This window comes from Petaurus breviceps, unplaced genomic scaffold (genome assembly GCF_028583685.1).
Source record: "Petaurus breviceps papuanus isolate PSGF00001 unplaced genomic scaffold, PetGlider_PUasm1.0 174, whole genome shotgun sequence".
NCBI lineage: Eukaryota > Metazoa > Chordata > Mammalia > Diprotodontia > Petauridae > Petaurus > Petaurus breviceps.
Window position 1 is genome coordinate 3793273 of NW_027185761.1, and position 17203 is coordinate 3810475.

General features: G+C 39.2%; 1 protein-coding gene across 10 annotated transcripts in view; it reads right to left on the reverse strand.

Annotated features, from left to right (window-relative positions):
• COBL (cordon-bleu WH2 repeat protein) overlaps nt 1-16549 on the reverse strand; it is a 371034-nt gene extending 354485 nt beyond the window's left edge. For 6 of the 10 annotated variants that reach the window (XM_069083710.1, XM_069083713.1, XM_069083715.1 and 3 more), the window contains exons 1-2: nt 16300-16548; nt 15242-15574 (exon numbers count right to left, since the gene is read on the reverse strand). In XM_069083710.1, the coding sequence (XP_068939811.1) occupies nt 15242-15282 (41 nt within the window). In that variant the 5' untranslated portion in view covers nt 15283-15574; nt 16300-16548. Of the gene's footprint in view, nt 1-15241; nt 15575-16299 lie in introns of those variants that run through there. The other 4 variants (XM_069083709.1, XM_069083719.1, XM_069083720.1 and 1 more) reach the window with 4 other exon arrangements.
• Nucleotides 16550-17203: the final 654 nt, after the last annotated feature.

The following is a 17203-nucleotide window of genomic DNA, read 5'->3' on the forward strand; positions in this document are numbered from 1 at the left end:
AGAAAAACACATTTGATTAGATCATTTTCCTTTGGGTTTGCCATTTGGTATGCCATGTTTGAATGCCAATCCTTTCTCTTGGCCAACAGTTGCATAATAAAATGGAGAGAAGACATTTTTTTCCCTTCAAAGGAGAGCTGGGCTATAAGTAAAAATAAACTGTTCAGAGAAGGAGAAAGACGTCTGTAGGAATAGATGAAAAACAGAAGAGTTTCATTTGGGGGTAGGGGTAGCTATCAATCCAGAGTGGAAAAAAATTTAACAATATTCCAGTTTCACAGTCCCCAGATGAGTCACACTGTAACACTCTGGAAGCCTAGTTTCTGCAATATTCATGAGTTTAAGAAGCCAACTGAATCATGGCCAGGTGGGTGCTTAACAAATACAATTTGGTGACGATGCAGAATAAGACTTCACAAATGTATCTCAATGTGAGTAGTAATACACATTAATGGACCCAAACTAACACTAGTACACCACACACAATATACAGTAAGAAGGGCTTTTAACATGACCTGCAGACAATGAGTTCCATTCTCCTCACTGCTTAAGTCATTCTCTGCTAACCAAATGTATAGGTACTTAAGTCAATCAATCTTTCAGGTCAGAATAGTATCAAAACTGCATGACAATGTCTCTCCTAAAACGTCTAATTTATCACCAAGGATTGGGCCCCAGTGACAGCCAAGGACACTAATGAGCCAATTTCAGCTACCCTGTGCATAACAAACACTGACTGGTTAACTTCCAAAAAGAGACTAAGTGGAAGAGAGAATATTCACAGCAAATCGATGGACTCCATCCCTAGTTATACTTCTTTCAAAGAATAATCATTTGTTAGTTTAAAACTGTTATGCCTTTGTTAGATTTTGAAACCTATGAAAACATAAGATTTCTGCTATAAAACCAAAAAGATGAAATGATTTTCATTTGCTAATAGGCCTTAATAGAAGAGGAACATATTCTGCTTAAACCAAACGATTACCCTTGATTATGTGGAAGGATAAACAGAATGTTAACTCACAAATTATACTAAAATGTTCTAGCTTATAGCTTTGGGGTCTTAAACCATCACATATTTTAATTAAAATTTTTTTTTAAAAGAACACACCTCAACCATTTCCTGAAGTGAAATGTTCATTCTTGTTATAAGCAAACTGCCAAAGTCATAATTCATTCTCTAGGCAACTGTCTCTGTACTAACAATAACATTAGCAAGTGAACTATATCTTGGGGAAAATGATTTTGTGAAAACCAAGTAAATTCCTTACTGATGCAACAATTCCATTTCATCTGCTACCCTGTATCAGTACCACAGTTTGGGCAATTTGCCACTCCCAAAAAAAACCCACTAAAAAGTTCAATGTCAAAATAATCCATAAGTTTGACAAACGATATAAGTTACAACTCTAATGCAATTGTTAGTAAAATTTTAAGCTAAAATTTAATGATACAGAAAGTGTGAAGTTTTGCAATCAATGAATATAAGTAAATTACAATTTTTGTGCCAGTTAAATGATTGTTAGCTCCAAATCAGCATTTTCATAATTTAACAGATTCTTTCCTTATTTGGTGTTATACCTTATTCACTCACATCAAAAGATCCAGGTTAACTTGGATTATGTTCTATGCCCTCTATAACCCTGCCCTCTTCCACCTCTGACATGCTGTGAGCTATTCCAAGAATGGGTCACAGCAATATTCCTCACACTATCTTTTCTCCCTTTTTGTGGAATTTGAAGCCATCTTTTATAGTCCAACTCCAATGCCATTGCAAAATCAGAATCACAAAATTTTGTAGTTGGAAAGGACCTCAGTGGTCAATGATCCACACACTTGAAAGATAATCCTTTCCACAAGAAACCTGGTGAATGATTGGTCATGTAGCCCATTCTGGAAGATATTCAATGTGAAGAACCCACTACTGCCTGAGTCAGCCCATTCCACTTGGGGACAGGACTGACTATTAGGAAATTCCTCCTGGCATCAAGCTGAAATTTTACTCATGACAATTTCCACCCACTGTTCCTTGTTCTATCCTCTGGAGCTAAACAGAACAGGTCAAACCCCTCTCCCAAAGGCAGACTTTCAAATACTTTGACAGCTCTCATTCCCGACCTGCCCAACAACCATCCCTCTTCTCTTCAGCAGAAATATCAACTAATCCTCATGTGATGATCAGATAGTCATGGACTGGAGTCCCTTCACCATCCTGACTGCTCTCCTTTGAATATTCTCAACATCTTTCCTCAATCATGGAGCCTAGAATGGAACCCAACACTCCATATGTGGTTTGACCAGGATAGAAAAAAAAAAAAAGGTTGATCACTTCCTTACTCCCCGAATAATGCAACCCAGGTCTGATTTCATTTTTTTGGCTCCCCCACCACTGTTGAGCTTTCAGTTCCCACCTAAGTCTCCAGCTCTTTTTCATCAGAACTATGGTCTAACCATGACCCCTTATCTTATACCGTCAAAGTCAATTTTCTTTAACACAAAGGAAAGACTTTTTACGTGTCTTTATTAAATTCCATCTTATTAGACAGCACAATATTCTAGCCTGCCCAGTTATTTTCAGATCCTAATTATCTTCTGATGAGATAATTATAATTCTTAGCTCCATGTTATTTACAAATTTAATGAGGATACCATGTTATTCAAGGCATTCGCCTCCATTAAGTTTTCCTTGGTCCTTTCCCTTGAATTTCATACAAAATCATTTCAAATCTCTCTGCTGCACTCATAGATATGCATGGCTTTATCATCTGGCTAGACTGGTTCCTCTCTCCCTCTATATACATACTATACTCTGCACACAGTAGGTACTTCATATGTTTGTTGGAATGAATTAAACTTAACTCAGAGTTTTCCTCTTCCGAGAAGTATTTCTAGATTAAGGGTATATCTAGAACATAAACTACAAAATGCTACATACCAGAAGAGTTTGGGTAGAAAAATTAAGACATCCAAATCACTCAGAACTATACCAACCATGTTTTTATTTTGCTTTTCATTAAAATGGATGTTTGTCCTATATCTGCATCCAGAGAAAGAACTGATAAATAGAAGTATCAATAGAATAATTTAAACTCCCCCTCCCCTAACACACACATTTGCATCTAAGGTAGTCATCTCTAGGGAGGGAGGGGAAGGAAGAAAAAAGAAATTTATACATTAATTTTGTTGTATATTTGAAAAGAATAGCAAGCTGTACATAATAGATTTGCAGCTTCATGTGCTTTTTAATTGTAATATGTTGTGGAAATGCTTGTTTTATTCCATAAATTAACAATAAAATTTAATGATAAAAATAGATTTAAACTGAGCCAGGCCATTTTTTACCAAAATTATTTAATGATGGCATTATGTAAACATAAGCCAAGGCAGACCATTTTAAACTGAAACCAAGAAGCAAATCTGCAGATTTTTGCTTGTGTGGGACAATGAATTTCTAAACCTAACAGCCTGTTTACTGAATAGCTGAGACTGTTAGTCTTAATTATCAGGGCACTAGTTCTTCAACTATGCTTTTAAACCCATCAATTAACTACAGAAAAAAAGAGAAAATACAAACAAATTATTACTCCTTTGATATGTGTAATACGAATGTAAATTTTAAAGATCTTCCCTGCCCCTAGGCTAAAGTGCACCAGAAGCCTGGGGAGGGAGGCTTGTTTTTCAGTAGATACTTTTTGATTGGCCAGTGGGTCAATAAGGTTGTTACATTCTCTGAGCCAGGAGAAGGCTATATAATAAGCCCTGATGTGTAGCTTTGTTTTGGGACTCACTTTGAGAAGTGTTCTGTGATTTGATCTGAATTCTGGGAAGCCGTTGTTGAGAGTCCCCCGGCTTTGAAAAACCCAGAATGTGGAAACCCAGATGTTGACTGGGTATGGATGTAATGGTTGGACAGTTTGGAAAGCTGTCTACTTGATCTGTTAATGTCTTGATAATTCTGTCTGTATATTTTGAAGTTTGGGGTGCTGACCTTTTTCCCCTGAACAAGGTAAACGATATATGTCTGACTGATTAAAGTAAGCTTGTTAACCCATTTTGAGTTGCTTTCCTTTATCAAAGCAGATCCAAGAACCTGTGGTAGCAGCAAACCCTGAGGACGTGCTTGGGGTGCTTGCCGCTACAATATGCTAACACCTCTTAGTGAAGACTAATGGTCCCTAATACTTACTCAATAACCAAATTATTAGGTAAGGTAATGGGGAGGGAGTCAAAATTGCCAAATCTCATTTGTGAATGCACGCTTTCACTTCACATTAGCTATGCCCTAGAATTTTGTATTTATGCAGACACAGATTAGAGTTTTTCCTCCCCATTACATTTTTTTTTTAGAGATTGCATTGAATCTCTTGTATGCTTTCCCCGATTTTTCAATCTAAATTATGAGTTGGCAGGCTAAGAAAGGTCAGTGCCTGGTAGCCAAGCTCCACTCTCTGGGTTTAGCTAGGCAGAGCCAACTCCAAAAGCTCTTCCTGCTTGTTAAAGCACTGTCCAAGGTCAGCCTTTGAGAACCTGTTTTTATCTTTGTGTCATGTGACAGCATCAGAGTAAAGACTTTTGTGAGCTAAATTATCAATTCCTCAGAACTTGGGTTTCCCCCTTGATTCCCACTTTGCTCCCTTAGTAGCTTACTATTACACAAACTTATACACACATTCTGAAAGAAATTCTTGACTACTGTGAACTGCTTTAGAGTCTGAAGGTCGATATCCTTCCCACTCCCACTCTCAGTCCCAAACTTGAAGTGATTTTTAGAAACTATCTGAGCATTATTGGATTAAGGGGAAATATGATTGTCCTCTCTTTCAAATTCCATGTTATTAGGCAAGGAAAAATATTCACCCCTATACTGTACTTCTAGTTTGGATGGTTATTCTTTTGTCAAATGCATCTTCCTAAAGTGCAGATCTGACCATATCACCTTCCTCCCACCCCAATTCAATATAAAATCCCCCCCTTTGTTATTCAAAGCCCTTTATAACCTCATCCTTTCCTACCTCTCCTGTCTACTTACACCTTACTGTCCTCTCCCTCCCTCCCACTTCCCTAAGTACTCTGCAATCCAGTGACACTGGCAGCCTTTTGGTTCCTTCCACAAGACATTCCATCTCCAGACTCAGGGCTGAATGCTCTCTCTCCTCACCTCCACCTTCTGGCTTCCCTAGCTTCCTCCAAATCTTAGTAGAGTCCTACATTCTGAAAGAAACATTTCCAAATCCTCTTTAATCTTAGTGCTTTCATTCTGAGATTATCTCCAATTTCAGTATCTATCTTTTTTGTACACAGTGGTTTTTAGACAGGGAGCTCCTTGAGAGTAGGGTCTGTCTTTTGCCTTCCTTTATGTCCCCAGTACTTAGCACAGTGCCTGCCACATGGTCCCTGTCCTTCATTCTCTAAGAGGACCAAAATGACATCATTACATTGGGGTCAAGGTATAATGTGTTTCACTGTTCGTCAGACCAATGTGTATCAGACTACTATGAGCTCAGAAGTCTCTACCAAAGGTCGGGCACAAATAGTCCATACAAACACTTGGACATAATACTTAATACTTTATATATGTATATAAAATTATTATAAATAACATAATATAATATTATATATATAATACTTAATAAATGCCCATTGACTTCCTGACTCTGAGCTCATGGAAGTGACTGAAATAAGGGGTAGAAAGAATAGAAGATCTAAGGTTACAATTGTCCTGCATCTCAGAAGTACCCTGACTTGTAGCTATACTTGATTCCAGAATCAACCCACCCTGGGAATCACATTTACTGTGTATACATTTTGTTTTTACTTAAACATCAAAATGCTGTTTCCACAGATAGAATATAAGTTCCTTGTGAGGAAGAACTATTTCATTTTGTCATTCCTTCAGTGCCTAGCACATAGTTGGTGCCTGATGATAAGCAATTATTTTTTTTTTCTAGAATGCCAATTGGTAAGGAAGGCTCTCTCAAGTTCCCCCAGTAGACAAAGTAAAGTGATGTATCTTATTCTAAGAAACATTAAGCTACTAGAAGTGCTTTGTGAATTACCATATCTGAGATAAACTGCTAATGTGGTGAATCACAAAGATGTTTATACTGCTTAGGAGTGTGCCAAAAGATGTGAGCTCAGATCCCTTTTCTTGTACCAAGAACTGACCATAGGAGAGGGATTCATCAGCCAAGTGAGTTCTAAGTCACTTGGCACCTGCAGAATTACTGTCTTGGGGAACCCTCAAGGATTAGTATTTTCTAATGATCCTGTTCCCGAGACACAAGAATAAATAGAGGAACTATAGAAAAGTCAATAAAAATAATTCATCTCTCCCTTCCCCCCAAAATACAAATAGCCCACCAGTCTCCTTTGGTTTCACCCCAGTATCAGAAATATAGTCACTTTAAATAAAAACCTTATTTCATTCCAAGTAATATGACCTAGTAATAGTCTTGAAAGTCTTCAAGAATTAGCCTATACATAGCTAGCATCACTAGCCATGGGACACCAGGGAAACCAAATGTCTCAGTCCCACAGAATTTGATTATTTTTATATAATCGAGGCCACAGAAAAGAAAGGTCACTTTAAGAGGAACTAAGTGAAGAAGAGAAATAAACATGTTTATTACCTTACTAATCATTTTATCATTAGTGAACAATTTAACATTAGTGAACAAATGAATTACTCAAGTAATTCATGTACTTGGAAGGGGCCTTAGAGTTGATTTATTCTAATGCCCTCATTTCTTATGAGGAAACTGAAGTCCAGAGAGTTTCTACTAAAACCCCTTTCTCCAAAGTGCCACAGTTCATTCCACTATGGAGTTCTGCCCCTTTTTAACAGAAGCAAGTTTTTAATAATTTAAAGAGTAAAAGAGGGACGGCTAGGTGGCGCAGTGAGTAAAGCGCTGGCCCCAGAATTGGGAGGACCCGAGTTTGGTTCTGGCCTCAGACACTTAACACCCACACAAAAAAACTAGCCGTGTAACCTTGGGCAAGTTACTTAACCCCAATTGCCCTCCAAAAAAAATAAAATAAAAAAAAAAAGAGTAAAAGAAAGAAAGGCATCTTGATCTAAGGCAGGGGTTTTTAATCCTTACAAAGTGAACATATATTTTTCAAAAATATATTACTAACTGGAAAAGACAGGGAGATAACAGAACTTTTGCCAGAAGGTTTTTCCATTTGAAAAGTCAGTTGGGTCAAAGACTCATATACGTAAATCTAGAAGAGGCCTTAGAAGCAGTCTAGTCCAACCCCTTAAAATCTTTAATTTTTAAATTTCAATAACTGCTAAAATATAACACTTTCTCACTGGGTTACATTAAGGAAACATATATAGAAAGAATGACTTTTCTAGACTTATAGTTAAGTATATACTAACTCTAATATCAACTCTGGTACTTTTTCTTCCCTGAACGAGCATTAGTATTTATTCAATTTCAAATAGGTGACCAGGCAGGTGCTAAGTGTACAATGACAAAGATGACACAGTCCCTGCCCTCAAGGAGCTTACATTCTACTGAAGGGATACAATATATAAACAGATAAGAAATTACAAAAAGAAACCGTATATACAAAGTTGAGAGTGGTACTATCTACTAGAGGTGGGGTTGGGAAAAACCAAGATAGTTTTCATGGGATTCTTCTTTGTTGTAATGGTTTAGTGGAGGTGGGAGTATAGGTGGGTGTGGAGAAATCAGGAAATAACTCCGATGTAAAAAAAAAAAGGGGGGGGGCCTTCAATAAAAACTTTTTGAAAAGAACTACAAAGTTTTATAGTAAAGAGAGAGAATTAGGAAACATGGATGAAATCTCATCAACTTTTGAAGATTTGTCCAAAAACCCTTTCACTATCCTGGAATTTACTGTATTAGATACTACTTAAAATATATAGGCTCTTGACTAGGAGGGATTTTTTTCTTCTCTAAAACTTCCTTGGCACTGGCATTTATTGTACTGGATTTTCCTGCAGAATGTATGATTTCCTATCTGGAACACGACAAAATAAATGACCTCTAAGATACAGCTCAAGGAATCAATCCCCTCTTGACAGGTTTTCACCCAGCTTCTGTTTCAACACTTCCCATTGATGAGGAATTCAATTACTACAGCCAGGAAGCTTTGCTCATTTCTGAACATCTCTTTTTGTTTGAATGTTACTTTCTTGATGTAACTCTATCAAATCAAAATTGACTTCCCAATAGTGCCAACCTATTGCTCCTTGTTTAATTTTCTACAGCAATAGAGAATAAGCATATCTTTTCCCCTTAAGAGGTCCTTTCACATAATGAAAGACAATGAAGGAAAGAAGGGAGGGAGGGAGGGAGGGAGAGAGGGAGGGAAGAAGGAAGGAAGGAGGAAGGAAGGAAGGAAGGAAGGAAGGAAGGAAGGAAGGAAGGAAGGAAGGAAGGAAGGAAGGAAGGAAGGGAAGGAGGAAAGGAAGGAGGAAGGGAAGGAGGAAAGGAAGAAGGAAGGAAGGAGGAAAGGAAGAAGGAAGGAAGGGAGTTTAGTGTTTACTGATTAAAGGAAAAAAACATTAAATATTTATAATGTTCCAGGAACTAAAGAGGATATAAATATGAGCAAGGAAAGTCTCTGCCCCCAAGGAGCTTTCATTCTAGTGAAGGAAGATAACACATAAAGGGGAAATAGGTAGTGGGGAGAAAAGTTCATGTGGCATCATGGTTTGAAAACAGTTGGAAAATGACATGGAAGCCTGGTTCTGGGCAAGAGAAGTAAAAAGTTCACCTAGCAGAGTCCCAAAAATAGAGTCCAAATTCTGGGCAGAATAGGATAAGAAGGGTGGTATGAGTTCAAGTGGCATGGTTTGGAAATACATCTATTATCACCTAAGTCTTCTCTTCCTTGGGTTTCAAAACATGCCTTATTTCTTAATTAACCTTTTAGTCAGGAAAACTAAATGTTCACTGGTCAAATAACCTAAGATGTTACAAAGCAGCACAGAAAGAACTAATTATTATAATGCCAACAAAGTACAAGTGCTGGTGAGTTGGAAACTAACAGAATAGATAAAGTTAAGTGTGATTAATAATTTTTTTAAAAAGGATTTTTTTCTTGCAAAAAGAGACACCTACTCTCCTTTAAGGTTAGAGACAGATGGGACACCAACATTTCATTGTTGTTGGGGGATTCCATGGCACTTTGATATACCATTTTATAGGATCCAGTAACTTTGAGACCTTCACTAAAACTTACAGAATAAATCATGAAAACAATGATTACCAATATGTACAGCATGAAAAATGTCCCTAAAATGGTCAACTACATGTTAGGGAAAAGTTTTAGATCATGATGGAAGAAGCAATTGAACTGGAAGACTAAGAGAAAGTAATACTGAAGAGAATACTGTATACTATTCAAAGTGTTGAAAGCCAGAAAAAATGAAACGTGACCTGGGTATTGTTGGGAAAAAAAGACAAAGAAGGAAGAAAAAGGGAGATTGAAAATTGAAATTGACCAAAACATTTTTTAAAATGTATAGTACATGAACTAAACATGGAAAAAAGATACTTTTAAAAATTAGTAACAGCAAGGCTATTATCACCCTAAGGACAAAATGTAAAAGCTAAATGAATATGTAACATACAATTTTATTAGATATTAAGCTCCTATGAGTAAAGTATTGTAGTATTGTGGAAGGAGCTGGAGACACAAAGACAAAAGTGAAAAAAAATCCCTGTCCTCAAAAGGCTTAAAATTGTAGGGAGATATAGAGTGGTGCAGAGAGATGTAGAGTGGTGGGAAGGACTATGTGCATAGAGATAAACAAATACTAAGTAATACAACCAAGTAATATGGTCATTTCAAAAGAGGAGGCCCAGAATTCCTGGAAGACAAACCAGGAAAGGTCTTGTATGGAAGAAAGTAGTTGAGGTGTGCTCTGAAGGAAGCTAGGGGGTGTTTGAGGCAAAGATGAGGAGGAAGGAGTACACTCCAGGTGAGGATAAGAAACCCTATCTAAGCCAGAGGCAGGAGATGAAATACCAAGAATAGGCAAAAGGGCAGATTGACAAGTGTCTGTGAAGGAAAACAATAATGATATAAGACTGGAGGGATAGGTCAGAGGCAGATTGCCGAGAGCCACAATACCAGAGATTTCCAATGAACTATGATATAATGAATAATGTTACTTGATAATCAATCAATAAACGTTTATGAAACACCTACTGGACAACAGGCATTGTGCTAAGTGCTGGAGGTGTAGCTTATGATGTATTCTATCTTCTTTAGAACTGTTTTAAATTACAAATGGTTATTAGGCACTTGGTATATATAAAGGTCAGTTACTGGGTATAAGAAGAAAAGAAAATCAAATTCCTTATCTTTGTGGAACTTATATTCCACAGTTCATAAAAAGGGTATTATCAAGTGTGCTAATTATAATTATTCTTTTCTTAAGAAAGTCTGTGACAAAAATTTATTTATTTTTTTTACTCTTCACTCACTTCAGTGTTCCCAAGTTGAAGAAAAGGTTGGATCAATGAATATCTATGTTCCAGGCACTGTGCTTGGTGGTATAGAATAAAAAGAGGAAAAAAAGTGCTTGTTGACTTGACTTGAAACCACTCCTGTCTTCAGAGAGTTCACATTTTAGGGAGATAACACGTACATTAAAAAGTATATATGGAATATATGGAAAATAAATCCAACATACTTTAAGGTGGGGTGGGTTGGAGCTGGGAGAAGCCAGAAAAGTTTCTTGTAGAAGGTGAGGCATGAGAAAAACAAGGGATTCTAAGGATCCTAAAGCACATTAATAAATACTTGCCGATTGATTATCTTAGGAGAAGATCTGCTTATGATCTGGAACCTGAGCTCTGCTTGGCTCTGCCGAGGCCTTGGTAAAATAATTTTGCTTCTCGGACCCCTAATTTCCTCATCAGTAAAATGAGAATTGAAATTAGCTGACCCCTGAGGTCCCTCTTCCAGCTCTAAATCTGTGATCATTTGTTTGTTATCTGACTATAAAGAATAAACCTGCTCTAAATATGAAGAAAGATTCACAGGAAACTTCTGAATGCCAAAAGTGCCAGGGGCAGGGGATGGTCAAAATTTTCTCCAAATCTCCATATGTATTTCTCATTGCATGTTAGTCTGTTCACCCTTGCACAATCATCGGAAAATCCAGAATGTTCTCAAAGAGAAGCTGATGTAATGTCAGTGAAGTGTTCAGACACTGCATGGGCGGCAAGGGGCCCAAATTCTCAAGTCACATTTTTTAATATGGGGATAAGATTCATGGGCCTCTTATTTTCTTCACATCTAGCAACACCAGAATTTAGTATTCACAAATTTAATGGAGTAAAGAAAATGTACTCAAAATAGCATCTTCCTTTTTAACAATAACACTTATGTAACTAAATGTCAGAAAGAAGGGAAAAAACATAAAAACACCATCGCTAATTCAATCAATAAACATCGGATCTTCTGAAAGAATGAAAGCATATTATCCAACATGCTGACACTGCAACAACAAAGCAAACAAGTGTGGCTTTGAAACATTCGATTAGTTATTATAATTAGTGTTGTTATACATAACTATGATTATTACTAGAATCATTCATGTTATTATGACTTTCATTGTGCCCCCTTTTAAAGAAAAGAAACTTTTGTAGGTCTCTTTTTTTCATTATAAAATAAATCACAGGTGTTTTACATATACCTTAATATTAAAAATATAAGTCTACAATCTTCTACTTTTATCAACCTGAAAACAGCATAATTTGAGTTCCAAAATATCAGGCTTGAGCAAAATTAAACTCATACTGAGAATCCTTTAAGAGGGTAGATCAAACTAGTGAATCACTCCAAACATCCAGTCTCTCCGGAACTGTTTACTCACTTGAAAAATCAGTTTACACAGGGTGATCTCCCAGGTCTCCTCTGGCTGACATCCCACATGTTTCTCTCTTGCTCGCTGCTTCATCAAACTGACCAGTTATTTTATTTACAAAATTCACCAGATGTTTTAGCATTTACGTAGTCACAACCTGCTATACTACACAGAAATCCCCTTTCATGGGATAGAAAAAAAAATTAAATAACTATTCTAGCAAACCTCAGGCCACCAGGAGTAACTTACACAGGAGATATCCTGGAACAGCAGTCTTCAAACTTTTGGTAGTCAGGATCTCTTTACATTTAAAAAAATTGAGGATCCTCCCCCACCCCCCAAGAGCTTTGCATCTATTAATAGTGTATTGAAAATTAAAATGTCTTAGTGTTATTATAAAAATGGGTTTGATCTCATGATCTGACCAGAAATGGTCTCAGGTGTCCTTGGAGGTCCCCAGACCACACTTTAAGAATCGCTACCCTACAAAGTACACACCATATTAAACAGTCATTCCAGAAAACACGACTATTACAACAGGTAATCTAAAAGCAATGCTTCTTAACATCCAAGTATTTCCTGAAGATCTCACAAACATATTTTTATGTTTGTTTTGCTGCTAATTCAGTAAAGTTCTGCAAAGGCAGAATACAGAAATTAAACTGTAAATCTCCATAAAGATGACCTTGAACCTTGGCAGGTTTTCTTATTTTTTTTTAAGTAGTCCGTCTCATTTTTAAATAAGAATCTTTCTAGGTATTTGCACTAAAGAAGTCATGTCCATTTACCCTACTGACATGTTTTATAAAACTGTCCAATTTCAAAATAATTTAAAACTAGATACTTTTTTGGGCAAAAAAGAACACTAAAAATAATTTTTTTTATAAGTTTACACTGCAATACAGCAATCAAGTTCAAGTCCCATTTCACACTTTAATCATCATGTAGACCCAATTTTCTTTTTGCAATCTAGTTACAAATTTCCTAAATTTAAGAATTTTTTTTGCCTGATTTATGGTGTCTACACAAAGAAGCAACATCCACCAGCAGTCTCCACCCATATAGATTTGGAGTTGGGAAAAATCAAGCCAATCACTTCCCCCTATCATGCAGAAAAATAAGAGTAAACTGATTTTCTTTTTAAACTTTCTATTCCATAGCTGAAATCTCAAGTAGAAGGAATTCTTCCCAAACCTACAGCAGTTACTGTCTTCTTTTCTTAATTATCGAAGCAACAAGGGAAGAATGTTTTTTTTTAAGTAATGAATAAAGGGATCATATCTTCATTCCTCCCATCAGCCAGAATTCAATACTTTGTCTATCTTTATAAAGCCCTGTTAAGTTAGACAAGCAATAGGTTGTCTACCTACAGTAAAGAATTCCTTTCAGCAATTTTATTTGTTTAAGCTGACCTTTAATACATAAGAACTGAGGTCATCCCAAGAAAACCACTAGTCAAAAAGTTAGCCCCATGTTTAAGACATAAACAATCCCATGTTTTCTAGATTTGTATTTAATGAACATTTTAAAACAAATAGGCTCACACCCTTAAAAGAGGTAGGGGGGAAATAGTGGATAAGAATTAGGAACAACTCTTATTTTCCAATCAAACCCACTCCAACATACAAATCAGACAATTACAATTGGGGATCTGATTGGGAGTGGGCAGGCCAGAATTTACCAACACTGGTAATTAATAACACTCTAAAAGAATTTCCAAATGGCTGTCATATTACATCTTGTATTCACTGCCATTTAAATATCAAAAACATTTTTAACTGGACTAATGGGGTCTCTTCTACCACAGTCTCTAGAGAAGATAGTTATTTCTTTAGACAACTTTTATGTGCATGAATCTATCCTAAAAACCTACTGCAACTAGTTCTGAATTGAACTCTTTTTAAAAAATCCTTAAGATGTATATATATATATGTGCATATTATATACATGTATGTATATTTAGATGCTGTTTGTCTTCCTTCTTTTTCTTCCTTACCCTTTCTTCTCATTTATCTAAAGGTAAAACTCATTGCTATTTCATCAAAGCATATTAAAACAGCAGATTTAAAGGTAATTCTGTTTTGTGTTTGCCTATTTAATTTGTGTGCTCATTAAAAAGAATTTCCCACATTTTTTCTTTATTTGGATTTGTCCAATCAAAGGGAATTATGTAAACACCACATAAGAGCACTGAAAAAAAATTCTTCTTAACATTCCTGAGCTCCAAAATTATTTGATTTGCTTTGCTGTTTCACTTTTTCCTGGCAAAAAGGAAAAGGAAAACTTCTGTCTCTGAAAACCCTTTTGAAAGACTGGGACAACAGCAGCAGCATATGGACCCTGGTGAGTCAGTGGGGGCAGTTGCAGGGAGAAAGAGATCTGCTGTCCCCCATTCCCCCATGTTCAAGTCCAGTTGCTAGTGTGCAAAATGGGCTGAAAGCATGGGCCCATTCCATAAGCAGGTGCACTCCCAATCCCCACCCACTCATTCCATTTCCAATACTCATAGCACATTTGCCCCCATCCAAGTGATTTCAGAAGTTTTAGGAGCACTGTGGTACGGATGTCCCAAGAGGACATCTTCGAAGGAAAAGTTGTTGAAACTGCTACTATTATTAATCAATTAATCATTATTAATTAGATTTGTGCAGGTGGATCAGGTATGTAAGACAGGTGAAAGTATAAAACTAAGCTAGGCAAGAGACAAGGATGCAAGTTCCATATAAAGCTAGTAGTGAGGTGGGAATTCTGGAGTTAGAGGAAAGGGGATTACTTCCTTGGCATCCATTAATCTTGGTACCACTGATTCTGAGTTTCCCCTTAAGTGCCCAGAGCTTCTGTCCACGGCCAAGAACTGGGGAGGGGCGGGAGGGAAGGGAATGCAAGTGGAACGGTCGTTAGGCAAGGAGAATAAAAGCACCCAGAACAATCTATGTGTAGAGTGCAATTAGTAAGTGTTTGCTACTGACTACGACGAAGATAATTAGGTTGGGGCTGGGCTGTCTAAATCTCATTTAAAAAGAAAGCAACCCAACAAACTGCACTTAGACTCAGGCCTGACACTGTTACCTGGGAAACGACCCCAGCACACAAAGTACACAAATACTCACCAAAGTGGGCCCCCCCCCCCACTCCGCCCCTTGGACTGATCTTGGTGCTAAGTTAGGGTGGGAGCGACAAAGACGAACCTCCCCCCCACCCCCACCCCCCCAGCCAAACACAAACACATACACACACCGGCCAAACCCCAGTCCGGGCAAGGAGGGCACCTACAGCGTATGTGTGCTTGCGCGGCGGGTGGGTGGGGGTCAATCAAAACTCAGAAGCAAGCGATTTAAGAATAAATTGAGTGAGGAGCTGGCTCACCCAGCTGCCTTGGCTTACCCGCTCGGGGGTTTGGCCCCGGAGGCCGGCAGGCTGTCCATGGTTTCGCTGGGAGGGGGAGGCGCTGCTCTGCTAGCCGCTGCGGCACCCACCGAGCGCCCAGACCCCGACTTGCAGCCCGCCCGCTGCGGCCCGGCCAGAGTCAGGGGCGCTCCCTCCTCCTCCTCCTTCTCCTCCTCCTCCTCCTCCGACTGCAGCCGCAGCCAAAGCTAACGCCAACGCCAAAGTCAAAGTCAACGCCAACGCCGCTGCCTCCCTCCGCCTCTTCTTCTTCCTCCTCCTCCTCCTTCATTCACTTTTTCCTAGCTGATCCATCGTCCTGCCACGCGGGGGCTAGAAAAGTACGTGCGCGAAGAGGACCAAAATAAAATAAAATAAAATAAAAAAGAGAGAGAGAAAGAGACAGAGAGAAAGAGAAAGAAGCCGTGGCTAGAGTACAGACCGCCGGGGAGGGGTCTCTACCCCAGCGCAGGGGGGAGGGGCTCTGAAGCGCTGACTGCTGGGTTGCGGGCATGCAAGGTGCTTTCAATTGTGTGAATACTTTCTAAGGGTCTGTAAGGGGCACGGGGCGGGGGGTTGGCCTAGGAACGAGGTCCCAGATTCCTCCCACGCACCCCTCACTCCACCCCCATGCCTGTTCCTGCTACCCCTCGTCCCACCCCCCGGAAAATTACTGCTATCCCACCTCTATGACAATTACTGCTCTCCGCCTAAAGACAGTTATTGCTTTGCGCGCGCCCCCATGATAATTACTGTTCTCCCCCAAACAATTACTGCTTTTGCGTTCCTGCTTTGACAACTACTGTTCTCCCCTCCTTCAATTATTGCTTTGCCCATCCCCCCAACACCCTCCACCTTGCCATTTATTGCTTTCTGTTCTTCCCCTCTTCCCCCTCCACAAACCTTCAGGGGCAGCCCTAGAGGGTAAATACTGAGGTCCCAAACCTCCCACCCCCACACGTTCCATCACGACCAATCCGTACCGTTTTAGCTGCACACCTCCCCTACTCAATCCCAGGAGCCCACCTACACCACCCCCGCTCTCATGCAGTAGGCACCTGAGTTTGCCCGGGTAGGAGCAGGGCAAACCTCCGCTCCCGGAGATTCTCCACCTGTTAGTTTCCTGCTCTTCTTCTCTCCCTCCCCACCCCTGCTTCGGTCTCCTCTCTCGCAAAACTTAGGCTGCGGCGAGTGAAGCAGAGAAATAGAGGCGGCTGTAGTAGAGCAGTTCGGCCATTTGATCCAAGAGACTGACCGAAAGCAGATCTACATAAACACACTCGCTCTAAGTCTCCTTGTGGCGGGGAGGGACTGAGGATAACCCGTGTGGTGCCGTGGCACCTTTAAATCATTAACCCATAGGCGACTCACACATGCATGGATGAAAAGAGAGAAAACTGGGCTTCAGATGCGGGGTATTTGATAGCTCAGGTGCGTGGGGTTATGGTCGGGAGCATCAGAGCTCTGTGCCGAAGATCTTACAGTCTCCCAGAGATAGAGACAAGGGGAGACAGAAAGCTTCGAGATAACATAGGTAGGACTTATAAGGGACTGCTTAAACTTGGGCGGTAGGCAGGGGATGGACTTAACAAGTCTTTGCATCTGTTCACGTTCCTAAGACTTTGACACCCTGACTTTGAATCTCCCAACCTGGAGAAGATCCTTTGGGTATGGGGAAGGTGGGGGGGGGGCCAAGAGTTTTGAGTGGAGACTATTGGAAAATGCTGCTACTGACCTCTATTTCAGAACCTAGCTGAGCCTCAAGGTAACTATCTCACACAGAGGGAAAATACCTCACTCAGGGCTGTCTCGGCACCTGACACACCAGATTATACCATCCAATAAGTATCATGACCGCACTAAGGGAGGAGATAGTGGAGTAAAGGGTGAAGCCAAATAAACGTGCTTAGTACAACATACAAACGTATGCAGCACGTGGGATATTGATGTGTAAGAAGCAGA